This window comes from Rhopilema esculentum, unplaced genomic scaffold (assembly GCF_057945365.1).
Source record: "Rhopilema esculentum isolate cy_ngs unplaced genomic scaffold, ASM5794536v1 HiC_scaffold_34, whole genome shotgun sequence".
Classification (NCBI taxonomy): Eukaryota; Metazoa; Cnidaria; class Scyphozoa; order Rhizostomeae; family Rhizostomatidae; genus Rhopilema; species Rhopilema esculentum.
Genome location: NW_028300845.1, coordinates 1,564,487 through 1,591,490, shown reverse-complemented (window position 1 = coordinate 1,591,490; position 27,004 = coordinate 1,564,487). Strand labels below are relative to the sequence as shown.

Below are 27,004 nucleotides of genomic sequence, written 5' to 3'. Positions count from 1 at the left end.
ATGACAAGACCAATGTGACTTCTTCATTTTCAAGGGCTATTAGGCTGTCGAAGGAGTGCCAAAACTGCAAACGATTCTCATATCGCGGGTCCCTGCAGTCAAAGGACTTAAACTTAAAATCATCTGTAACTGAAAATCAACAAATTCTCTCAGATAGAAACCTCTTTGCATTTATATTGATAAAGGCTTTGAATAACTTATACAGTTCAAAATGAATGTTCATTCCATATAAATGAGAACGAACGATTAACTGTTGTAGTGTTCGATTAAGTTCGTGGGCCTAGCATCGTTGCAGACAGCTGTTTGCGCAGGTTTAGCTCTTGAATAAACTCAATATCTACATGAATTAAGAAAACATTAGAAACACTTTACTTTGAAGACCAGATGTGCGTTAGAAGAGTTTCATAATCAGAGATTTAATTTGTTGAGCTGATGTTTATATTTTGTTTCCTAGTGACGAGGATGAACGTCGCTTGAAGGATCAGTTATGGACTAAACTTGAGGTGAGGATGACTAAAGTTTGTTATTCTTATGTTTTCTCGGCACAAGTCGTAGCAAAAGGGCCTGTTGCTAGAACTGCATTTTGCGTAACGACCCGAAAGAACGACTGAAAACACTAAAGGCAAGACATTTTGCAATTGAACAATAGGACTGACATTATGATTTCCAAAGCACTTTTTCCTAAAAAATTTTTATTTGAATCTCTTCCCTTCTAAGAGCGTGTGAACGATGAGACGCTTTCTAAGAATACTTTAGCCTCTTCCTGCTCCCCGAACTCTTTTATCCTCTCTTTTGTCAAAGCCATAATCAAATGCTTTACCTCACCCTCTTTTCTTCGCCTGTCCCTCCTTTCCCTCGCTAAGCTTTGCTATAGGTCACCCGGGCCCTTTCCCATATTCTCCAATTGAGCAATATATATTCGGGTGAAGATGTATTTTGTTTGAAATATTTTGCCATTGTGCCTATTTGTAACCGAGAACTGGTAGAGATGTCAACAAAGAAGTATATCTTTTACCAAAATGATATATCTTTTTTATGAGAAATAAGTCTTGTTGTTATTGTAAGCTTATCCCGAAAACGTCAGAAATGCTGAAGCACCAGGAAGTGCGAATCAGAAGAATTTGTTTGACCAATGTTTAATTTGTTATATTAAAAGTTATTGACTGTCGAGAAAAGCAACATAGGGCATCACGTTTTAGTCTTATAGACACCACAACCCGTTTATTAAAAAAAGCTTTGTACTATAAAGAACAAGGCATATCTATTCCTAATGATTATACGGAGCCAAACTTTCTCACCAACTTTACCCATGTATTTTATTCTCAAACCACAGCTTATTGATAGTCTATAAATAGGTCTGTTAAATTTAACCGATCAAAGGAGATCGCAGCTTTTGCACCTCTCCAATAAGTTGAAACTTGAGGACCGTCCTGTTCTATACACCAAGGGGTGTATAGCTCTGCCTAAACGGAATAGATAACTATATGGTCCATGAATACTAAATGATGAATGCAACAGTTATTTTCATTACAATGTTATCCTACATTTCATATAATCTCCTACATTTTCGGCTGTTCAACGCTAAAATTAAACACAAATGAGACGAGGGTATTAATGCATCGATTAATATATTAAGAAGACTGTTTTCTCGTAAAAACCATTAGACAGGTTTCTCTTAAAGCAGCCAAAGGCGTCTTAGAAAGCCTCAGCCTAGAGGTAAATAAGGCACATTTTATTTTTAATTTCAGCAAACCAGATGGGATAGGACCAAGAGACATGTTTCTATAAACCACGCGCTGATACTCACGTCTTCGAACAGTAGAAAGTTTAACCACATCCCACCGTTTGGCGTCCACTGTTATTAATTAGACTTATCTATATTGCTTAATTTGATAATTGAAGGAACCAAACCATTGAAACTGTAACTTGATTTGGCCTTTAAAAAGTTACTGTCATTAGGTTATTCAATAAACTTAATGTTTTCAGTGAATGGTCATCGTTCGTAATTGGCCATTTGGGACCATCGAGAGTCTCAGTAGGCAGGGAAATTCTTTCTTCTAGTTTGAGAATGGGCTGGTCTCAAATTCAATCCATTGGTGGCGATTTCTGTATCACCCTGATATTTTTTCAAACCATTTTTAAATAATCGATGGTTGTGATGCCACCTCTATTTTTGGAGGTTTATAAGATAAAAAATCAAGGAAAGTATTGAACGTTGATGTTTTGTGGCAGAGACATATTTTAACCATGGACCCATTTCTAAACACACGCTCTTTTTTCAAGTCTTTTTTTATCTGTCGTTTTTCTATGCGAAACGAAGATAAACAATGCTTTGAAAATCAAATGGTAAAAATTTAATGTTCAAAAAGTATCTTTTACATTTGAAGTTAAATCCTCATCAGACAAAAATCGTCATCAAAGCATTAAGAATGATTTCATTTTATTCTTTATTATTTAATTATTTCATGTAATTTGTTACTTGTATTGGAACCTGGCTCTTATATCTGAGAATATTCTATGTATTTGAATCCGTATGTTTCTAAAGGTCGCTCTTTTTATACTTCAAATATTTGATTTCAAGTTTGTGTTTGTATTCCTGTGAACGCCGTTTACTTCATTGATTGTCTTAAATCTTCCATCAGCACGAACCCTATTCAATCTGCCTCGTTTTACATATAACGTGCATTTTTAATTTGAAACTAAGCACGGAGTCAGTACTCACTTTTTTTTTCTTGATGCTAGTTCTAAAAGTCTTGAAAGAGAACACTTATTCAGTCGCAAAGAGCTCTTCCTTTTATAATCTGTATTTGTAATTGAACTATTGAACTGAAAATGCTGCCTAAATTTCAAAAAACTATTTCTATTCCATCTTTTAAAGAATTATTTTCGAGCAGTTTCTTTGGGTGGGGGCAATGCGGTGCTATGGTTCCCTATTTTTTGTCATATGAGGGTTCGGTTTCTTATTAAAAAGGATGTCTTATTTATATTTTGTATCTTTTTCATCGTAAGGAACTACTTGAAGACTTCAAACCCAAAGAAATACTGGAATCATTAAAACAGAACACAGTGCAGTCAGCGAGAATACTCCAGTCAAGAACCACACAGGTTGATCTTATGAGAGATGCAGAAGAATTGAGGTGGGATCCTTTAAAACCTTTTTATATTATCAAATGGAAAATGCTACTTCTGTATTAAACCTCTACATTCGTTCGCGCAAATCCGACAACTTTGGCCCCTTTCTTTAGACTTACTCCACGAGCCTCTGTTTCGCTACTGCCTCACTTGACGGACGCTAAAACAGAGTCTCTGTGGATTATGAGTTTCTGTTGTAGCGTCAGTAAAGTGAGGCAGTAGCGAAACAGAGGCTCATGGAGTAAGTCTACCCTTTCTTGGTATTGCACTAAATTGAAAACAATCCAGGTAATCTAGAGTACCACATTGCAATTCAATTCTTTATATCCAACAGTTTAAAAGTAACAGCACATTTTGTTTCCCATTCTTTTATTTGACAACCTTTTTCCTTCATGTTTCCCAGCCTGTGTTCGGCTCCCTAATTGAAACAAATTTCACCAGCCCAAAAGGATATTCCTATAATGCCCAGGCAATTCCTCACCCTCTCGTTCTGGTTGGAATTTTCAGATATGGATGTCAGGGATTAAGTTTACATTTTATCGGGCTGGCATGGTAAACCTTTTTTTGGGGGGGGGGGGCTCGCCTTGCTAAAGGCAAGATTATGATGATTTATCCTATGGCTTTTATTCCATTTAAGAATAAATTACTTGCAGCTATGCTCTCCCACATCTGTTGTCCTCAACGATAAGTATAAAACAGAGTTGCACCTCTTTGGTGTGCAATATCACTTCGCATAGTACACAATATTGTCGCTGCAACTCAATTCTCAGACCGATTGGACTACAGTCAGTATTGAAGCATTACCGCACTTGAATAGATGCGGACCGGTCTTGAATGAATGGGGATCGGTCTTGAATCAATGCCAGCCGGAATCTTTTCCTTTTTCTTCCTTTATTTTATGTGTTTCCTTCGCAATCAAAGGAACAATTATGCTCTTCGTGCATTTCATGCAGCCTTTATGTACACGTTGGGCGCCATTAAGATACAATCAAATTTCCCGCCTTTATCCACAAGACTTTTATCCACTAGTTTGATAACGTGCTAGATAACAATCTACATACGAAAGTGAATTAAAAACGTTCATGGAAAAAGCTCAATTGAAAAGAAGTAGATTGTAATGAACCTTAAACCACATTGCCTCTGCTTAGTGAGTCATGCATGGTTTTGCCAGCTTTGGATTAGAAGCTTTGATATAAGATACTTGGTAATGTCAGGTCGCCAAGGATTGCTACGCTTTTCATTTTTGACCAGACAACAGTGACAGAATACCGTGAAAGCTTAAGAACTGTGATTTTGCTCGGCGTCCTACCACTCTTCAAATTCTTGAGCCACCTTTCGCTGTTTCTTTTCCCTGCGTTTCGCCACAGCTCATTATTCAACATGAAAAAGCATGTTTCATTTTCCTCCTTTTACTAGACAACGATTTAAAATAATCGCTTGAAATTTAATTATTGCGAGTAAGGGACTCGTGACCTTTCCTCCGCCAATGAGCTCACCAGAATCAGCAATTAATCGTCCGGAATCGCACATCGTTAAGGCTTAATAATTTATGAAATATTTAATGATATGTCTTCTGAGCTCATCCAAACCGATGTATCAAGTTTATTCTGACTTATCTATATCAGTGGCATATTTGACGACAAGTGGTACAGGGAGGGGGGAGGTGGTTGTTGCGACACCCTCAGTTTGCCTCACTAGACATGTTAGTTAGTTGATGAAATCATCTAATGGTTGGCAAAATAGAAACAGAATTGTTTTCATATATATCCTGGTCAATAAATTGTTCTTTGCATAAAAAACTTCTTCCACCTAACACCACCCCCTGGTTTGGAAGGTCCAGATACGCCACTAATTGTAGTATCGTTGCTAGTCCTATCTTCTTATAGCTAGGTGTTCTCGGAAGAAAAATTTAGTTTGTTCTAATATTATCAGATATAAGCGACCAAAATTCTAAACAATCTGGATGGTATTACACTATTCACTCTGTGTCCGCAATTTACTTGAAGACTGGAACAAGAAAGTCATTCACGTGATGGCACTCCATGAAAACGTCCTACCCCTTTGAAAAAATCCATTTTTCGAGAAAGATTTCTTCAAAGATTCCTAAGAAATCCTATTCCTATCCTATTCTAGAGTTCTAAAAAATCTCCTACCCTGATACGCCCCTCTTTCCAATGGAATTTTTGAAAAATGGAGGGGGTGTCACTCCCCCTCCCATCCCCCTTTCAACGACACGCCCTTGTATACATTTGTGATCATGATTTAAAAACTCAATAAAACATTGGGAAGCAAACTTTAGAATTGACTATCATGGACGCCTTGTAGCCTTCACAAGGTATACCAATTTGAAGGGTTTTTACGTTCTGAATATACCCATTTTTCAATGAAGCTGTAAAAAGTAGTTCTGAGATCGTAAGAAGTTGATTTAAATCTTGTTGTTGATACGTACAGTCAGAAAATCATATCTTATCATTTTCTTAGTGTTTTTCCTCATCGAAGAACTTCTTCGTAGAATGTGACCTCACGAAAAAAGAAATTGGTTAAAAAATTGAATTTTGATAGCCTCTAAATGAATATTTTATTCGGCTCTGGTCTTGTGTAAATTCATATCTGGCACGCGACTGCCCTTTAGCCGACTTTGCCCCGTATAATTAACCCTGTGTCGCCAGCTCTGCTCCGCAGACCAAATCGATCCACCGCATTAGACTGTCAATTACTTCGTTGGCTGACACTTTTGCCCACAGCTTGTTTGGTTTCATAGTCTGGCCTCGTTGATTAACGTACAGAGCGCGCCATTATTGCCCCTTTCAATCTTGTTGCGATGTTTATCATTATGTCTGCGCCGAAATCGTCTGGACATCAACTTTAAGTTGATATGGCATTCTTTGTCGGTTTGCAACAGACGATTTGGAAGTGAATCAGTTGCCACAAGTGTCCGAACTTAATTAAAAGACATTCAACTAGAAATCAGTTAAATGCGGTATCTTAATTATTTTTTTAATGACCCAGACGGACTTCAACTCTAGATATAATTTTCTAGTTGATTTTTTTTTGTCTTTCCTGCCATTTTCCCGCGCAAAAAAGAACAATTTTCGTTGTCTTTATTTAGATTGTATTGTGTTACCGTTTTTCTTTCCCTGCTGATAGCTAAAATTAACTAATCGCCTACTCAACTGTTAGCCTGTTTCCCTTTCCAGTTAGTCAGTCTCAAAGCTATCGATGACCAAAAAAATATGTCCACCCAGGGGCGGGAAAAATTTGGGCTGTTTGCCATCGACACCCCCCTCCCCTTTCAATCCGTTATATCTTGAAAAATTCACTTCGAGTATAGGATGTTTTTATTTCGTTAAATGCGACTTTGGAAAATTCTCTTCGCTTGCCCCACCTCTCAAGGAGGGCGATTTTCCACCACTTGCCCTCACTAGTGTCCTAAGGACATCAACTTAGAAAGTCTATATAAGGCACTGCGGAGCAGGGGGCTAGGGGGTTTTAGCACCCCCCCGTTTTGCAAAAATGCAGTACATTCAGAAGTGAACCACCAGTAAACCCTTTTTTCATTCGGTTTTAGGCCCTCGACTTTTCTCAACGCTCTGCGGTGTATGTTTTGCCGATATAACGTGGACTCTCTATAGGTCTATTCTACGACGTCATGTTTTATTCTAAATTTTTTTCTGTAGGTTTAAATTTGAGTCTGGGAAATTAAAAGATGTGTCGCGTCAGCCCATTCTACTGCAGAGTGTCGACCAGCTGATCGAGGTATGTCCTGTCCTTTAAAAACAGAAGTAGATTAGCCTGACTCTGCACGCAGGCTAAAGTAGATAGGTTAGTCTGTTTTTTACCATCTGTCGTTAAGAATTATTGTTCGGCTATAACTTTAATAAGTAAAACAATTGAAGTTTATTAGCTTAGCTAATAGGTAATTCATTTAGGCTTCAAATTCCATTTATAATTTATTGAAAGCTCTCAAAATCAATGCAATATGTTGTCTGGTTGTCGGGATAATGTTTATTCTTTAAGTTTTGGGTCAACATAATTTGTTTTGGGTCAAAAGACTAGGTACCCTGGGTGCCAGAGTCACAAAAATTAACCACAGCAAAAATTTGCTCCAGTTATTTTTGCGCGGCTGTTGATTCAAGGATGAAAAGTAGGTTTTGCCAAAAAAATTTATACAGCGATATGAATTATGTCCTTCGCTCGTTTGGAATATCTAGCAATTTACAGAGGCACCGCCAGCTGCCAAGAAAATTGAATGACAGGGGTTCTGGGGGATATTTTTCAGGACCACTCCCTTTTCAATTAAAACCCAGCCCTTTGTAAAACCAAAACTTTTGTGCAACCTTGCCTAAAGAAATGAATTTTAGTTAGTGGGAAATTACAATCCATAAATTTTAATTTTTGTTATATATAAAATAACTTGTCAAAGTTTTTTATACACTCTTTTTTTATAAGAACCAGTAAATTTGAGTTCAGGGTGATTGTTCTTGATTTTTTTAAAAATCTGAGGCTGGATTGTTCTTAATTTGTTCTTAAATTTATAGGGTATAAGCAGTGCGATTTCTAGCTTTTCGTTCTGGGGAGGTGATCATGCCTCTTTTGCGTGAGACAACCTTTATTTACCGCCATGTTTGAATATTAACCGAAAAAAGCATCCACATATGGCTAAAATCCTCATTTTTGAGATAAAACGTTGTTCAAAATCTCATTTTACAGTAGCTCAGTCTCAGCTTGTTCTTAATTTATTCTTAATTTTTGGCCAGTTTTGAGGCTCGCGTTCTTATAGAAGTGTTCTTATAAAAAAAGAGTGTACATCAGTTCAGAAATCGGTCACGTCATCTGTCCCCGTCTATTATTTTCTCCTCGGATTTGACAAATAATCACTCGGTAATGAGGACACGTCCTCCCCAGTCCTCCCAAGTCCTCCCCAGTTCCCCCAGTCCTCCCCAGTCCCCCGGTCCCCCAGTCCAGTCCTCCCGTGGTGCCGCCTTTCGAAAATATTTGCTTCCAGGCATTGATATCTCGTTATTTCTGGATTTTGATCGCCGATTTTGGACTGCAATCTTCCATTCTTGCTACCTTCTTATTTTGACGCGGCCACTTCAAGCTGGTTATGAATATCAGCCACCTTGTAGAATTTTTAGTTACGCGATGATGAACTTTGAAGCCACTGTTTACCTTTAATCTTTTAATCTCCACTTGTAAAAACATTTTGGTAACAGTATTCTCTGGAATAGTGCCCAAGATTTTCTCTATTGCGTAGCTTTAGAAGTAGATTTGCTCGAGGGCGTTTGACTTTAGAGTTAATAACAGGATCCTTTCAAAGTCATCTATCTCCAGGTTTTCGGGTAGAGACGAGCTCTCATCTAAAGCTAGGTCTAGATATCTTGTCTTTTGCACCCTTCGGATTTTATTTTTGCAGTCTTGAAAGTTCCCATTTCAGAAGCCATGCTTACTTGTTTGATATTGTCAGGGAAAACATTCTCACAGTTTGCAACCTTCAACCAGTCCTCACTGCTAGTCCTCATCTGCTAGCCAAATACAATCACCGTCAAAGCGGCAACCCTGCGGAAGGGAGAAAGTGAAAACGGGTTCTGTGGTAGTGAAGATGAATAAATTTAAGTACCCTCTTCCCCCTATCCAGAATTCTCGGCTATTTCGCAATTGAAAAGCTCACCATTTTTCATAATGTATTTCCGTATATACGCTGTTGAAGGTCCATCCAAATGTCCTTGTTTTCATTTGGTTTATTATCCAAGCAACTCATAATGTTTGGTAAAACTTCAAATAAAGCATACCAAAACTGACAATGATGACAAAAACGTCATTTTTAGCGCCTTATTTCAAGACCATGGAAAATCAAGTGAGATAAGCAGAAACGATAAGTCTAATTCGGACATTTGCAATGGGGATTGACAGCTAAGAAATTAACGTTTTGACATAAACACATGACAGTTTGATACGGGCGTTTTTCGTCTTCAGCTTATGACAAATTCTATCGACTTTTTACTTTTGATTAGCCTAGCAGCATATATATTCAACAATGAAATATTTGTGCAGAAAAATAAAAAAAATTATTTAGCAAGAAAATTGGTTCTGTTCTAAATGACCACCTGACAGAATATCATATTGACAATTGTTTCTATTACCGAATATCTCTTTTTCTTTTACGGTCCAAAGTAATGTTTTCACACCCTATGAATCTATCCTCTTGATTTTCTTTATTAATGCATACATTTTATTTTAATTAAACTTTTGCGGACATATTTTTCTGCTTACTTTGAAACAATAAAATCTTAAAGGCAATTTTAAGATTGCCATGTAAATTTAGCTTGTATGTTTCAAAGTAAAGGTGGTGCCTTCTTTTTGAAATTTTGGTCCTTTACTGAGCTTGTTGTGTGTTCCTTTTGGTTTGAAACGAAAATAATATGGTAGACTGATAAGCAATCAAAAAAGAATCGAAGAATTCAGTTACTGTCACCAGTTACTTCTTGGACTTTGCTCAATGCTGTCAACCTGGTAGATTTGTAATACCAGTAACTTTCTGTTCATAGGTACAATCACTGCCAAAATTACTTGGAACACCTAACACTTTGCGCTGTGCTTTTCTATTTTTCATTTGTTTTCTTGAATACTACCACTTCCGCCCCCCTTTCCCCCCAAAACAATGTTGAAAGTATAGAAAAATATCAAACAATCCACAAGAAAAATCGTACTCCATAACCCCTTTCTTTTTTCTATAGTAAATCAACATTGTTCCTAGGGGGAGAGGGGGATGGCTGAATTTGCCTTTGAAAACCTACGTTAGTGTTCCAAGACTTTTGGCAGTGATTGTAGATTTGTCACAAGGTGGGAAATATCCAGTTATTCCACTAGGAGCCAGCATGATTTTGATATCCCAAAACAACATGTGGTATTTTCAAAAAGAAGTTTTTTTACACTTGTGTCAAAACATCAGAGTAACATCAGAATGAGCCCCACAATCTCCTTGTTCGAAAGAAATTTCTTACAAAGGAATTACTACAAAGGTTCCAAAGCACGATCCCTTGATAGAGCAGCAACATTTTATTTGAGTTTTGTTAGAGAAATAATTTATAATAGTTTGTTGTCTATGCTGATAGGGTATTTGTGGATCAAAGATATGAATGAAAATGAATGAACAGAATGTTCGCTTTGGAGTGATGGATAAACTGTTCCTGTTTATCTTTTCAGTTAAAGTTATTCTGTATATTTCAAATTTATCATCTAAAGCACGTATTTTGATATTCCGTGCACAATCAATCGATTTAAACTCTTTGAAAACAACATTCTTTTTTATCCGATCGCCTTTCTTTTTCAGGCCTGATAAATGTTCCTACGTGACTCTGATTACTTTTCAATAAAACAGTTAATGTTTAAGATGACAGAAAGCGAAATATATTTTTAAAATGAGATTACACTTGCCAGATTTAGTTGAATTCTTTGCTCCATTCAGCAACGAAAGGTCAACTGCCACGAGCAGTGACTTATTCAGTAATTGAATGGCTAGCTTTCATGATGACGTCAAGATCTTAAAACCTCAATAAAGCATAAAACTTAAATGGAAAAGATTATTTCGAGGGATGTCCACGAGTCGATAGCCAAGAGGCATCGAGAGGGACAATTGTCGCATTTTTAATCGACTGAGATTGTGGTTACAATGCATAGGTCATTAATATATACTTATTGTTACATAAGAAACTCTCTGCAAAAACGAGCACTGAACATCCCGAGATAAGTAACTTCAGGTCTCGAAGCAATAACGAAACAATTTAGCTTTGAAAAAACTGGCGGTTGGCATAAACTTTAAGCAATATTTTATCTTTCTTGCCAATCTTCAAAAATGAAAATTTGTTTCACCAAGACTCACCCTTTCATGGTACAACTTCCATTAAGTTTCAATCTCAATTGATATTGTGTAATCGAGGTAATAAAACATATCGGTGTAAAATATTAAGCCGAGCAATATTTTATTAATTATAGAAAGCTGCAGAAACAGTGTCCGCTTTGATGAGTGATTGCAATTTAAGATGTCTTAATTTCCTCAACCGGATATGTACTTTTCTTTATTAGTAGCCATTCTTAAAATATATTCAATAATCGAGATTCGATATTTTTCTGCTGATTAAGTGGGTTGTATAATAGAAAGATTTTTTAGTTGTCAAAACATAACAACGAGATATTTATATCTGTTTGGGCTCAAAATTCGTCGGAGGAAATGACCTGTGTATGGGTACACGTTAAAATGTATGTACCGATGTAGTTAAGAGGAACGGAGCAGAATCATCTCATAGGTTACTTATTTAAGTGGTTGCCCAGACGCGAGAGGCAAAGCACGGGAAAGATGCAAAGAATTAGAGCCAAGGACGCTGTTTTGATCTAGATTCCTTGAAACCGAATTTGTATGGAGATATATACTAAGTTTTTGAAACTAAGAAACTGCTTCTAATCCAATGTTTTTGATAATATTTCAATCTAACATTTTCCCCTGGAACTGAGAAACTGCTTCTAATCCAATGTTTTTGATAATATTTCAATCTAACATTTTTCCCTGGAACTGACAAACTGCCTCTAATCCAACGTTTTTGATAATATTTCAATCCAGCATTTTCCCCTTAAACTGAAAAACTGCCTCTAATCCAATGTTTTTGATAACATTTCAATCCAACATTTTCCCCCAAAGTCAAATATTTTTGCTGTTGATCCAATATTTTGGTTGATATTGAATAACAACATGAATTTGGGAAAATTACGAATTCAAACTCTTATTAATAACTTACCTGGTATGTGTGCATTTGAAAATTGAATGGTTTAAATTAAAAAAGATTTTACATTTGTTTATTTGCCAAAACAATGCGAAGAAAATGCAGGGATGCATCAATGTTATAAGCAAGGTTCTTTTGCATTAATAAGGAGGGGCTAATCCGAACCACTCCACCTCTTAGGTGCTGCTATAGGACTGGACGCCAGTATATAAACATTAGTATGTTAATTTATGTTTCCTTTGCCTCTCAAAGCTATCTTTTAGTTACACGTTGTCGTGGTGTCGTATTTTTTATTTTTAAGCATACTCTAGAATAAAACGATAGAGACTTTCATTGACTCTATCAATTGACAACACCTCTGGTCAATACCCTTGATGCCACCAAATATGGTCATGTTCTTAATGGACTTAAGACTGCCGGTGATCGCAATTGTCCATACGCCATTCTCATCCTTCCCATCCTCTCTCCGTCCCCCCCCCCCCCGCTCCCCCCCCCCTTCATGAAATTCCAACTCTACAACAGGTCAAGATGTTTTTGTTGGTCAGTTTCTCCCGTACCCAAAGCTGATGATAATTGCTGATCTCCTTTTTCTATTTTCGGATGTTTTCTCGTCTGTTAATTTTGATCAAACACTGCATTGTGGTTTTGTGTTCATGTGCATTTGCCAAATTCATTCATTTCAAAAAATTTACTTTTGACCGGCGGTTTTAGCTGTTTATCAGCAATTGTGAACTTTGTTCCCCTCTTAAAAGTTTTTTAATCTTTGATTCTTTGACCTTGATCTTTATAGATCTTATTTGGTCAGTCTTAATGGTCTTATTTAAGGAATATGTTATGCCGATGTTTTTGTTCGGGACAGTGTCACATTTTCCAAGGCTTCTAACCAGTGATTCAAATATTTTCTGCCTTTTTGCGAAAGTTCTTAGACCGTTTGTCTGTTAGACGTAGCCTGTGTCCCAGACCCCTAACTTGAATGAAAGTTAGGGGTCTGGAACACAGGCTAGGTAGACGTAGTTTGTTTCGTAATATCTCATTAACTGTTCTTTAATCTCTCCCTTACTTTCTCTTCCTTAAAGACATTTCCCTCTATATCTGCAGTTGAGGGCCCCAATCTACCTAAATAGCTCTAGGTTCCTGCTGTCTACAACTTTCGCATGAAAATATGTTTACCAGATTAAAATCTTAATTGCTTGGTTATTTCAAATATAGATTAATATCTTATCAATTTGCATTTCAATACCTAATCACTGTAAAATTCGAACCGCATTTTCTCATTGCAATGGATGAGCAACGGTTTTGACAAAAAACAAGGAGTACCTCAACTACATCATAATCATTGGTCATAGTGCCTCGCATATGTTTCCCTGTAATATTTCAAGTTTTATTTTGTACTGAAAAAAGCCCACGAGTCACGTATCTCATGAATAAAGTCTATTGGATTGAAAAATTTGTTAATTAGCCTCATTGAGGGCAAAACATATTTCTTGATTATTTGCATACTGTGTTGAGTTAAACTTTCACAACTCGGTAGCTTGCATTTGTTTTGAATTTATTGAATTAATTGATCATCTGAAAAAATTAAGCTGAAGGAACAGTCCTTCCTGTTCTCATACTTCGTTTTGTGGTATTATTACGAGGTGAACATGACGTAACGTCAGGGTCTTATGACAGGGGCCCCGTACAAGCAAGGTTTTCACCTCACACTGGCCACCAAAGTTATGAGGTATGACAAAACAATTACAGTGTAAATGCTTAACGAGATCTCAAAATGGGGAATGTGGACCGAATTTTTTTGGAGACCTCTCAAATATATTGTATCAAGCCGAGGGGATGGGCTTTAAGCTTTAAAAAAGCTTACTTGGAAAATGTTTATTAGCTACATCAACATATTTAGAGATAAATGCAAGGAATCCATTCTAAGCTTTTTCTAATGGTAATAGGCAGTTTAGGCCCTATGTCAAACGATAATCACCATGATAATATGCCCCTGTTCTTTTCATCTACCTTTTTATGATCACGAATTCCCAAGATTCTCTCGTGCTCGTTCATTGAAGATACTCTCGTGATCTTTCCTCCCCATCAGCTGATTTGATTAATCACATCTGGTTTTACATTTCTTTCTCCTTCTTTAAATCTTTATAAAAACAATAACTATTGTGTTTTGATCCCTATTGGTTTTCCACCTATCCAATTATTTTCTTATATTTCACGTAAAGGACACCTGATACTCAAGAATTTTGCCTTCGTTTATTCATTAATTGACTTCATGATTCCTTTATACACATTCGTTCTATGCTAGATTATTGCACATGTCTCAGTGGTTTTTCTTGCCACGCCAATTTCCATTCGATGCTCGATAGTTCCAAGCACTCTGCAGTTTACAATGCAGAACTCTGGGGCAAACCGTGGGTCAATTCTGTAACTAAAGAATTGCGGGCTGATATGTGGGATAGTGATCTCATATGAACACAATGAGAGCTGGGCCCCGCGCTTGCGCAAGTTAGTAAAACAAGACGTTCTTTGAGGTAAAACAAGACGCTCGATTTGAGGTTAGCCAATTCAAATGTGATGAAGGCTCTGAATATGATGAAAAGCATTCAGTCTGTCCAAAATGAGACGACAGCAGGTTAAAGAAAATTGTATTGTATAGATTCTTTAATGTTAGTTGTTACAAAAGTGAACATACACTAACTAGGACTAACAGAAAGCAAGTTCAAGGATTGCATTAGACAGATTACTTACTGCAAAAAAAACATTCGCACTTGTTTTCAAGGAACCAATTTTTAATCAAATTCATAGATTGTGTAGTATTTTGGGCTGTCGTTGTGTTAGTCGTTCAAGCAAGCATTTTTCTCAAGCTTGTAGGAGCTTTCCTGTATTGTCTTTTATAACCACGGACAAAGTACCTTGTACGAAAAAGATCAAAAGGGTGACAATAAATCAAACTCCCAAGAAAAGAATTAAAAAAGGCGAGGTTTTGGCGTGGTACTTGAAACCCTTTGTTTGCATTGGTCTTCATCACGGCTGTTCACCTTGTGCTGCCATTCTGTTTATTCTAATTCTTTACTTATTTTCAGCCTCAAATCTTTATCTTATTTGTTTTATTCAGGTTTTGCAAAACAGTTCTTTAGATTGAAATTCCAATACTCGCTTATCAATCCCATCAATGGATTTTTTATTTTCAGCAAGGCCATTCCGCCCATTTTCAGAGATTCGTGGAATCCGAGAAAGCAAAGAATGATATTTGGAAAGAAAAGAAAAGGTTTGAAAGGGCTCAGCAAATCCTCAACAATGTCCTTCAAAAGCAGTATGGCACTAAATCGAAAGAGATCAATTTGCAGAGGTTTTCTTTTACTTTTTTGTGTGCATTTTGAACATTATGCCATAACAGGTTGAGTCTCAAGTCGTTCCTTTCATGATAAACTTAGTTAGCATTTACCTGATATTCAAATTAGATGTTACTTTAGGAATTTACAAATTAGTGAAACAATTTTTTGCAAGAGCTAAAAGAATTTTTGCTTTTCTCCATACTTTGGTAGGACTCGAGTCAATATAATTTAGACCTAGAGCTAGGAGTCATTTTATAGCTTTTTGCAACATAACCCACAATTTACAAAAACGCTGCTTAATGAGCCAAGCAAGCATCATATTTGCACGACTTAGTATCTATTTTCGTTTTCGATAGGAGAGTTCTTGACCTGGAAACAGAGTTGTATGGTATCGAGGCGGCAATTTCATACACAAAAGAGTTGATAAATTACGTCACAAGCCAAAGAGAGACGAAAAGGAAAGCCGAAGAATCATTACTTGCAAAATATAGAAAGATCCAAGAATTTGAGAAAACAGCCGTAAGAAATCTTTTTCTAACAATTGTTATTGAATTTTAGTTTTTGACAGAGAGTCATGAGGGGATCAAAACTAATTTGGTATATTTTTGTTATGTTTCCACTAATTAATTTTCTCCGGCATTTTTAATGTCGAACAAAAAGCTGAAAATACTTGGTCTTTATTTAAAACATTGGATATTTTACTGTCTCATATCTCATTTCACCATCATTTGGAAATAAAGGCCTTTCGTTTAGTTGGATGACTTTCTTTCAATCACCCTCAAAGACAGAACTTTTCTTGCTGTGCTGATTTAGTTTTTTGGTGTGTTCTGTTCTATTTAAATTTATATTGCAAATCTTTAAATGTCATCGTATTGGCGCTTCTTTATTATCTGATATTGATCATTTTTATAATTAATTAGGCCTAGAGACTGGTGTTAAATTTCAATTTTAAGATAGTCTTTGCTTGTTCTAGTCAGGTGTGGGGAGCGAAATTTTTTGTTATTTCTAGCTGGTATCGTTTCAAAGTCAATATCTTCAGAGACAACCCTACCATCAACAGCTTTTCACTCATACATGACAGAGTAATTGTACCATATTCAGTAATTTACTACATCGAATATTTTTTACAATTTCCTTAGCAAAGAAAACAGATGATGATACAGACGCTTGTGAAACAAAACGGAAGGGCAAGAAATCAACTTGAAGTGCAACAAAATGAGGTTTTCGTTTACGCTTTGTGTTTTTATTTGTTAGCTTTCGTTTGATTATTGGTATTGACTGAGCGTATACACTTATAAGTCTTCTCAATTACATCAAGTATCTACTCTGTAAGGTGTGGGAAATTATGGGTTGAATGTTCGCTTTGTTCCTAAAGAAATTAATTGTCCCATTCCTTAACTCACGAAATTTTTGAAATTTTAATGGAGGCCGATGCTATGAGATGCTATGAAAAAATTAAACTCTAAACTCTTTAGCGCAGTTTATATGTATAAGCCCCTATCTGAGTTTGAAAGCTAGAGGGGCATATGTAGGGAAATAGACTGGGTTTCAATTAAAGGGGTATTTTTCCAAAAGAAGAATGGTCTTAGTAAACGAGCAAGTTAGAATTTTAGTCGAAGTAATTAATACGTTGATTAGCTTGCTATACGATTTTACTTTTTTACTTTGCAAAGACCAGGGTTAAGAAGTAAGAGCCCAATGATTCTGGAGCAAATGTAAGATGTGCAATTCCTTGTAGATTTGCTGCCTCTAACTTGGAGAAAGCTGGAACTCCAGCACTGGCCGTAGTAACACCATATGCTACTCTCCTGCTTTATAATCTCCTGAACGTCAACTTGATAATTTAAAGTCTGCAAAAAACCGTTCCTCACTTGAATATAAATTTTTGCTTACATTTTGATTATCACCATTATTTGGAAAAAGAAAAACACAGCGCCTGCCTTAATAAACATCAAGGATGAAGATTTGGTTTGCACGATCATTGGTTTCGTTTCTGTGTTTAGTAAGATAAAGACATATCAAAGCTTATCATAATGACTTTTTGAGATTTAAGAATATCTGAGTTCCAATTTAATATGCTTTATCCTCAATTTGCGGTAGTAAGGACACAAATAGAGGTTTTCTCATTCTAACACGAAGAATGATCCATCAGTGAATGATACCCTCTGTTATATTTGCCTTAACATGCTTCCATGGAGAATTATTAAGATAGTGATTGTCAAAGCCAGCTTTTGATTCCCTTATGCTCAACCTTGGGTTATATCCCCTAACGACTCTTTTCACTAGCAATTTATTTGTGGTTAAAGTCATTGGTTTATGTTAGACTCAGAAAGAAACGTAATGATATCAACTGATCTTCAATATTAGTATCAAAATTATCCCGAAATTGTGACCATCCCAAGATTATCCACAAAGTTAATCAGATTACAGCCGATGTTTTCGATTGCATTTTTATGAAAGGCATCTGAATCGAATTAAGTTCGCAGTAGTTTAACAGCTATAACTGTAATTCTTTCCTACTTTTTTTAAGTTTAAGTAGTCTGCCGATGAATTATTTTCCCTTAAACCCAGTCTTATCAAAACAGGAGCAAGGCTCTTCCTGTTTCTTGGAATAAAACATCAAAGTACTCAATTTTTAATGGTGTATTTACATTTTAATGAACGACAATAGTTGACTAAATGTCAGCTAAATACTTTGGTCGAAATTTTTAGGGCCGCACTTTTAGGTTCAAAGGTTCCAAAATAATATTCAGTCGTGACATGCAAACGTAGATAAGATAAGATTTAGTTATAGCGGCTGTTCGCTATATTTGCCTGGAAATCTGAAAGTCTGGATATTTGCTAGTGAAGTTCTCCGAAAATGGAATTATCCGACGTTTTTGACTTCTAATTTTCAAGGTAAAGTTTCGCGAGAAAGGAGTTGAAAAAACTAGTATTATTACTTAATTTGGAGTTATTTTGGAATCTATTCAAGAATAAAACCGTTTATTTTCCACGCTGTTAGATTTATATGCCTTTAATACTTCATATGGTAAAAATGATCGTTTTGGTAATCTGCTAATCTGCCTTGTTGTTGAATTTTCACCAGCCAACATTCACACAAGTTTGGACAGGCCGTTAGAGTTAGGCACAATCCAGCTAGAATCTGAATCGTTAGCTTGTGACCCATTTGGCTTGGATGTTATTGATTTGATTGGATGTCATTAATTTCATTAACCAATCAAATGACTGTGCGCTTCAGGATCAGTAACATGCCTCATAAGGCCGACACAACACCACTTAGCTACAGTTTTGATAAAATTTCCTCCTTTTATTTTCTTTATAGCTTCTTTCATACGTGAAAAATCAGATAACCCTTCTTGGTAAAGAGATTGATTCCACAGTGGACGAGATAAAACAGAAGCATTCATTGGAGCTAGAATTGTTTTCGTCTTTACAATTGGCCCAACTAGAATCTGTTGAGCTGCAAAAGTAAGTCTTTTCTTCTCTCAAGTAAAAACCACTGACAAGTGTGTTTGCTGCTGATCATTCTGACATTGTAAGCACGAGAGAGAATGACAATTGAGTAGCACTTAACCATCTTACGTATTTCATTATGTTTTTTTCTTTTAGGAACTAAGCGCGAGGTTAGCTCACATTTTCCAATTTTTTGTTGATTTTAGTACCAAAACTTTCCCAAAGTCTTTACTAAATTCTAAGTTCCTTTTTGGAAACACAAAACGCACCATAAGCTACCAAGAATAAAAGATATATTTTCAAGGGGTTCCCTTCGTCTCTTATAGACGGTGTCAAGAAGTGATAGATAAACACAACAAACTTGCAGTTTTCTAGATCTTTCCTTTTACAAACAAATCTTTAATGAATCTCTACACCACAGCAAAAACATCAACTCTCTTACATGAGCTTTCAACCAAAACTAAATACGCCCCCTTTAACAAAGCAATAGATCGTCTCTAGGTTCCAGTCCACAATACTTTACGTCATCACAACGGTTTCTTGTGCGTTGGTAAAAGTGATCGTCTTATCTTGTAATGACTGCCCCCTATTATCTTATAGTGGTTTATCTCTAACCAATAGTTAAGTATATGTCGAGATATACGTTATAACAGCTGGTTCATGTTTTGTGTGAACAGTGTGGCTGAATTTTATCGTCTTTGGGAATTCAACTTGTGTACGTGAAATGAGAGGCATAATTTTAATTTGGCAAGCCTCAAATTAATCTTTTCCATAACATAAATCTTTGGTATGCGTAATGCGCTGTTTATCAGTTCCATTTAAAGCCTTCCGAAACTGATAATCAACATTTGTGAGCAAGATATATTAGGTAATTTTATAATGACGTCATTTTTACTTTACTGCTTAGAAGAAATTAAGAGCAGTATAAAGCTATTAAAGAAGAGATGGATTCTATTGCATGTAATCTGACAGCATACTTGCGAAAAGCAAGTGGCATCCTGCAGTCTTTTATTAAATATTGTATTTCGTGAGCAAGCTAGCATGGCTTTACGTCATAATTATGTACAGTTTTTAGTGACAGCTTGATTGAAGTGATAAAACACTTATAAACATCTTATTTTTTCTTCCTTACTTTGCTGTCTTTTATTCAATGAAACCTTGTATTTCACGTTATTTCCAAATAAATAATTAATTTTTTCATTTAAGATTTAAATTTGTTTTTAACTCAAGGATCAAGGATTATTTATTGCACGAATCCTCTTTCGATTTCCTTTTATCTGGCTCAGCTCGACATATATTGTAATCGTTTCTTCATTAGTGTTGGAATTTCGGCATCTTTTGAATTGCTGTTTACTACAAATTTTTAAGAATTCTCGGAAATCCAGATTTTGAATGAATACTGTTCTTCTTTAATGGTCCATGGGTAGTTGTTCTGCAAGCCTGTTTACCTAAGATCCTTTTTATTGCCAGAATTTGTTCTTTTGTTTTCTTTTTTTAGATATAGTTCTCTTCTCTGTTTATGAGAAACTTTTCTTACCGTGATTCAGAGTATTTCATTTTTCAGCTCAGCTCTAGTCTTTAAAATCCAAAACTATAGCAAATTACTTGCCATAACATTGAACATATACAAGTGGTAACTTGCAAATATTCAGATGAATTTAAGCATACTTTGTTTTTAAATCAAATGGAAGAAACATCTATTTTTGTCTCATTTAGCTAAATGTATTGGTAATCTTGAAATTCCGAAATGTTCTTCAGCAATGTTCTTCTTAGTTTTGTGTGAACTATGTTCGAAATAAGAAAAATTGAGCTCGAACTACTGTAAATTCATTTTATTCATTTTGATGATTTTTCGCTTTTTGCTGTAGTGGATCAAGAGTGCCGTATGAAAGTCTGTCAATTCATCAGCAAGAATGCAATGAGAACAATGCAAGCCGTTTGGTGAAGCAAATGGTAGATGCTTTAAAAGTTAAGAGCTATTTTGCTCCTGAAGAACTTATTTTTAAGATAAAAGAACTAAAAGAGAAAGGTAGGTGAATTGTTATAATCCAAACCACCAGGTACAGGACAAATTTCAATGCTCAAAGCAATATTCTTCGAATATTTCTATAAAGCACAGATGTGTCAGCAAATTGAAATTACTGTGTGCTTGTTTGTCATAAAATGCTCGTGGCCGTACAGGCAGAACTGTACTCGCTTTTGATGTATAGAACAGGACGGTTCTAAGTTATGACTCCGAGTTTAGCGGTTAATGCAATCATCATCAGTTACGCAAAGCTGTACTTGTAATTTAGTAATTAAAATTCTCGATGTGCTGCCCATTGCCCACTGTTTTGTATTGCATTTGCGTCGGTGTTGTCATCTAAATGTTGCTTGCTCATAAATATCATCTGATTGGAAAATTAAACATTTCATAAAACTATAAGTACGATGGTTGATGTCACAATTTTCCTCATTAGTTTTGATATAAATGCGCTAGGTATTTGTTTTTCATTGCACAACAATAATTTTAACTGTTGTACTTGTTTTGGCATCTGGAGACGTAGCAAAATGCGCCCGATCAGCTTACCCAGACTGCAACAGAGAGCACCAATAATGCGCGTACGCCCAAAATGGTGGAGGAGTAGATTTCGTGAATATACGGTTTTTCTGTAATTATTTGGCAGCAAGTTCGTATTCAATGAACAAAAGAGTGAAAAATTTATCAATGAATTGTAGAAACGTGCAAGCAGCACAGTGTAAAGGGGAAAAAAGAATAGTAACGAAGTTTGTTGTGATTTGGGCGGGACTTAGTGGTATGACAGAGAGAGAAACATGTCTTGAAACAACTGTAAGACTATAATGTATATATAGTTATAAATACTCGAGGGAGAGAACCTCCCTACCTCATGCTCCGCACTCACATCATACCATCAATTTAGAGGGCGTAGTATGAATGGATGTCGGAAACGCCAAATATGACGAGCCTTTTCACCATGTGTCTCGGAGCCCTAGACCCAAATGGAATTTTCCTGTATTCTTCGCAATAAAGTTTTGAAAATTTCGTGTTCACTCCGTGTACCAGTACTTTGGCAGGCATTGTTCCTATTTGTGGATCGGATGAAATTGCCAATGATTCGCTCTCTACTAACGGCTAATTGACTTATAGAATGCACGATAGGAAATAAAAGTTCTATTTGGAGTAGCTTGTTACTGGTTATTAATTTTTCTTTTCAGAAATTGAGTCAAATAATCAGCGCAAGCTGCAAGTGAGTCATGATGAAGAAATAGTGTATGACGAATTCATTAAGAAGCTTGCGAGAATGCAAGGTGGGTGAGACATCCTTAATCAATTCACTTTTCATCTATTTTCATTGCAATAAACTCGAGCTAATTTTTAGCTTCAAAAATTTGGTACCACCGCCATCGATTTGATTTCATTCATTTAAACATCATTTAAACGATTTGAGTTTGATTACTCTACTTAAACAATAAACTAAACGACTTTCAATTTACTCTCTACAAATTATTGCCCTATTTGCATTTGGTTCAATCCATTTACATTTGCCTTATTATGCCGTATGGCATATGTCTAACAGATTACGTTTCAAGTGCCACATAGACAGCAATTTTCAGCTAATCTAGGCGTACAATCCATTACTTTTTTATATTTATCACTAACAGAATGATTAACAGCTTTCTATAAATTACATTTCTTTGTAATCATTCTGTACATCAAAACCTGGTAATTTTTCATCTAGACTTTTTGCTTTATAGAAAAGAAGCTAAAACTTTCTATTCACATATGACCTGAAATTGTCAACAAAGCATCACTCCAATTTAGTACACCTAATTCATTTTTCTTCAAATAGATTTTCAGGAGAAATTTGGCGTTTTTTAAAATCGCAATATTCAGACCCATTGTGCTTCATACATTTGACAAAACTCACTCGGCTATCTAAAGTAGGACAGAAGAGTTTTTGAATCAATTATGCAAGCAAGGCCGTTTTTTATTAAGGTGCTTGCGAATCATGTACCCAATAATGTGAATGGCCAATGGGCGTTGATTGTTCAAACTAAAAGCCAATCACGCGCACCGGCTCTCTTATCTTCGATTACCTTATGGAATATTCCCGGAAATATTTTTGTCATCATTGGACGTTTCAAACCATGTGTGACATTTGGTAAAAATTTTCTTTCAATGTTCAGCATAATGCTCCTTTTTCATGCAAGTCTTACTGTTGCAGCACAAAAAGCTTATTCGAGTTTCATTAGTACGTTGACCCTTGCATGTGGGAACTTTTTCGTATTTTATTGTTTCTTTTTGTGTTTAGTACGTGTATTACCCTTTGAGAAACTAGTCTCAAATGCCTAGACTCCCTTTCATGATGATGATGATGATGACTCACCACTTTCGAAGTTTATATGAAATTTACTGAACGCTTTCACAATCAAAATGGGGATCTGTTTCAAAAATCTCTTCAAACAGTCGTACATCACAAACTCAGTCGTGCATTTACTTGCATTCTGCATATTTTTCCATCTAGGAATCTTATTCAACATTTATTTTGCTTGTTATTCAAAATCTTTCTTCCTTGGTTTGTTTACCCTCACTCTGCTTTTCCTCAACAGATCAATGTAAAACGATGGTTGACCAAACCGAATCTAAAAGGCGACAAACGCTTTCTGTTCTAAGAGGCAGTTTTTTAAATGCTACAGATGCACTTAAGGAGTGTTTGGATTTAGGAAAGCTGACCAACACATGGTAAGTGCTTTTGGTAATTCCTTTTTAATTCTCATGTCATTGATGTTTTTTATTATTCGTATTTCGGAGGCACCTGATGTTCTCGGTATTGAAATAATATTTAGTAAACTTTGATAGGAAACGTTTGCTATAACTCTTTCTTCTTTGAAGCAAATTAGCGATTCTGAAGAAAGAACATTAGCAAGCGATGTTCTCCTTTCTTAGTCACCTAGATAAGCAAATGAAAAACTACATTTACATTGAAGAGTTGTAAAATGGTCTCCTGATTGCGATAGCTTGAAATCGAATTTCTCTAAAAATCAAAGAGATTTACGAAACGCATCTCTTTACTGAAGCCCAGCGTGACTTTACTGATACGGTTTTAAGTGAGGCAAACTTCGAATTTCTTTTGTAGAGCCAGTTAATTACGAGCAGAATTAAACTTGAAACTTTAAACTTAACCTGGTGCATTCCTTCAGTAAAAAAGCATTATGAATTCTTGTCTCTCACGGTCTCAAGTTACTAACTCATATTTCGTAATGATTTGTCTTGGTGCGAAATTTAATTTCACATGCCCATACATTTATTACTACCTTTGTTTAAACTCTTGCGCATATAAGATTTATTAGGTAACGTAATAGTTCACGCTCAGAATAGTTTAGATTTATTAAGTTTCCCAATAAAAATATTGCGATAGCACTGAGCTCATTTATTTCGTCGTCTTTAATGCGAAAACCAGACAGAAATAGAGCTTGAAATGCTCTTAGTCCCTTAAGAAATGCAATCCAATAACGCAACCAGAAAGGGTAAAGTGGATATGTTCTATATGAGCCTCTTTACACTCTGAATACTTCCTGCCACTATCAGTCTTCATGCTTTTAATGTGCTTTCTCTCTCTCTCTTCATTTTTATATGTAGTGAACGCATAAGTGATTGTCTTACGAGATCACAACTGTCCATGTGTGATAAGGAGCCAGAAAATCTTGGAAATTTTCCCTTCGCTCCGTTTTTACTCTCTAGATGCCCTCATACCGAGTGTAGGTCCTTTTGTATTTTAAATCTGTTCACCAATAAGTGTAAAAACCTTTTGCCAAAATGACAAACTTCCGATCATCTATAGCAAACAAAATCCAATTGTCAAAATTTCAGGAAAATTCAACTGTTCGTTTCAGCTATCTGTTTTTATGATACAGAAGAAAATTCATTTTTGACATTATTTGTGTATAAAGTTTTAGACTATGACTAGTCATGAAAAGACTAGCTAATCACGAGAAGCAGTGTTACTATGACACGTGGAAAGTCAAGAATATTTTTTGAAAACTTGAATTGATTGTGTACGTGTCCTATTCCCGAGAATTTTGTGAAATGCTATTTGAAGAAGCTTTTGATCATTTCAAGCATACTGAAACCTCGTTTACAATGTCACTGGGCAATTTCAAGTGTTTGCACTGTCTCGATTTCGAACTTTTTCGTTTAGCCGTTCCGTTTACACTGTACGTCGACAATTTGTAGAGCCGGGTTAAAAAGGCTGTATTTCGTAAACCAATGCCTTGAATTTGTTGCAAAAATCTTCATTTGAATTTTGCTTGCACGGATAAGCGTCAGCTTTGCCTCACGGTTTACTTTCAGGGTAGAAAATCGCTATATCTAGCCAAGGCTTGCATCGGGAGACAACTTCTCAGCGTCAAAAACACTCATACTTACGACCTAATAGCGAATCCGTACCGACATGATCTAGGATAGGTGCTTACACTGGCCCGTTAAAAAACGGAACTGCGACGGTACAAAATGAGCCCACTTTCGTAGCTGATTCAGGACCGTTACACTACAGAAAGCAGATTAAATTCGTTTCTGTACGACAGTGCAAATGTCAAAGGAAGGACAACGGCCTGAATTTTGTCACGGTTCAAACTCGCGTTGGACAGTGTTAAAGGGGTAACACGACACCTACTTATGTTGGTTCCCTGCTAAGCCTATTCTAATTATGTAGTTTTTTGTTTTAAGGTGGGACCAACCTGCCCAGTTTTTAGTCCCGTGGATCAAAGAAGAGGGCATGAACCTGCGCCAGTGGCACACACAGTGGGAGATAAACTCAGCAAGATTGGCCGAGAAAAGCTGTTAAAATGAAAACAACATTATCTGCGGAATACACCAAGCTTGAAGAAATAAGATGTATTCCAACGAAAGTTGATTTGGATTTTGTGATAATTTCATTATTCCCTGATTTATTGTTAACTTATCTATCAGATGTGTTAGAATTGCAAAAAAATGCCCGATGAAAAGACGTTCGCTGGCTGTTTAAAGGCAAGTTCGCCAGACTGGACCTGAATCTCTAACTTGAATAGTTTTCTTCTGCATCATAACACATTCAGCTTGAAAATTGTTTAGTGCTCAAAGCAATTATATTCCCCCTCTCCCACCCCTTTCTTCTGATGCATATAAGATCATAAAAGCTTAAAAATTTAATACTAGACTCCTAAAAGCACTTTTATTAATTTCAATAATACTCTGTATGGAATGAGAAATTACTCTTGTAGTATTTTCTATATTTATTTGTCATATCTTATGGTAGCTAAAATTGATAAAACAGAGATAGAGCGATTAATCATTGTGATGGTGAGAATTTCTTTATCGCGTATTTATCGTACTTAATCGTATTTTTTATCAAATACCTGAACCTTTATAGTAAGAATCAAACCTTGTTTCTTGGAACTCAGGGGATTAGTTTGCTGACAAGATTTTATTGAATAAGCATATGGGAAATGGCGTTTATTAAGCTACTAGAAGCTCTAGGGTTTGCCCGTTGTGAGGGCCTTTTTTTTCTTTCTTCCTAATCAGAGCACAACAATGCTTTTCGAAAATTTAGCAAAATGGCAATAGACTTAGAGCTGGTGATTATAATTTGCTTTATTCAAGGAAGCATGATATTATCATGTTGTGGGTGCTAAATCTTCGTTCTAAGATGACCCCTAGATTTTTAGCTTTTAAGTGATTTTTAAAAATTCTCTTGTTTGTTCTAGTATTCTATAGGTTTATTTTAGTATGAAAACAACTTTCTCTGTTCACTTCTTTTCTCCTCCGCACTCCCGCCGCCACCCCATCTTCTCCGCAGCCCGTTGAGAACCCTTGAAAATCCGAAACACAGGGTGGGGCCTGAAATGCAATAGCATCCCAACATCCCGTGATGGCCTTCGCCTGGCCCTGAAAAATCTCAACATTTTCGTGTAATGATAAGGGAAAGCTTATGAAAATTGCCTAGGATTTCGTTTTTAAACATTAGATGTTGGAAAAATATTAGATGCAGTTTCTGGCCGTCCCTAGAATTTTAAAACCTCAAAATTTTTCTTGCTGCGAAGTGCCAACCATAGTGGCGGCCTTCACTTATTTCCTGAAAAAATCTTAAACATGTGGTCCCCCACTTCAAAACAAATTTTTGCCTGCCCTAAAGCTTTGTACCAAGGGCAGAGGTTCTTTAGTTGGTGTCAAAAAACGGTGCCCTCCCCTAGCAAGTTTGGAGCTACCACACCGCTTCTCCTTTTCGGATAGTAGCAACCTGGCACACTCATTTGCCGATGCGGCACTAGCTC

General features: G+C 36.1%; 1 protein-coding gene across 3 annotated transcripts in view; it reads left to right on the top strand.

Moving 5' to 3' along the window:
• Positions 1 to 26,031, top strand: part of LOC135684905 (uncharacterized) — a 50,449-nt gene extending 24,418 nt beyond the window's left edge. For all 3 annotated transcript variants that reach the window (XM_089115524.1, XM_089115526.1, XM_089115525.1), the window contains exons 6-16: positions 455 to 503; positions 3,010 to 3,137; positions 6,810 to 6,888; positions 15,095 to 15,252; positions 15,595 to 15,757; positions 16,378 to 16,458; positions 18,564 to 18,709; positions 20,563 to 20,723; positions 21,911 to 22,003; positions 23,306 to 23,438; positions 25,422 to 26,031. In XM_089115524.1, the coding sequence (XP_088971650.1) occupies positions 455 to 503; positions 3,010 to 3,137; positions 6,810 to 6,888; positions 15,095 to 15,252; positions 15,595 to 15,757; positions 16,378 to 16,458; positions 18,564 to 18,709; positions 20,563 to 20,723; positions 21,911 to 22,003; positions 23,306 to 23,438; positions 25,422 to 25,539 (1,309 nt within the window). In that variant the 3' untranslated portion in view covers positions 25,540 to 26,031. The remainder of the gene's footprint in view (positions 1 to 454; positions 504 to 3,009; positions 3,138 to 6,809; positions 6,889 to 15,094; positions 15,253 to 15,594; positions 15,758 to 16,377; positions 16,459 to 18,563; positions 18,710 to 20,562; positions 20,724 to 21,910; positions 22,004 to 23,305; positions 23,439 to 25,421) is intronic.
• Positions 26,032 to 27,004: the final 973 nt, after the last annotated feature.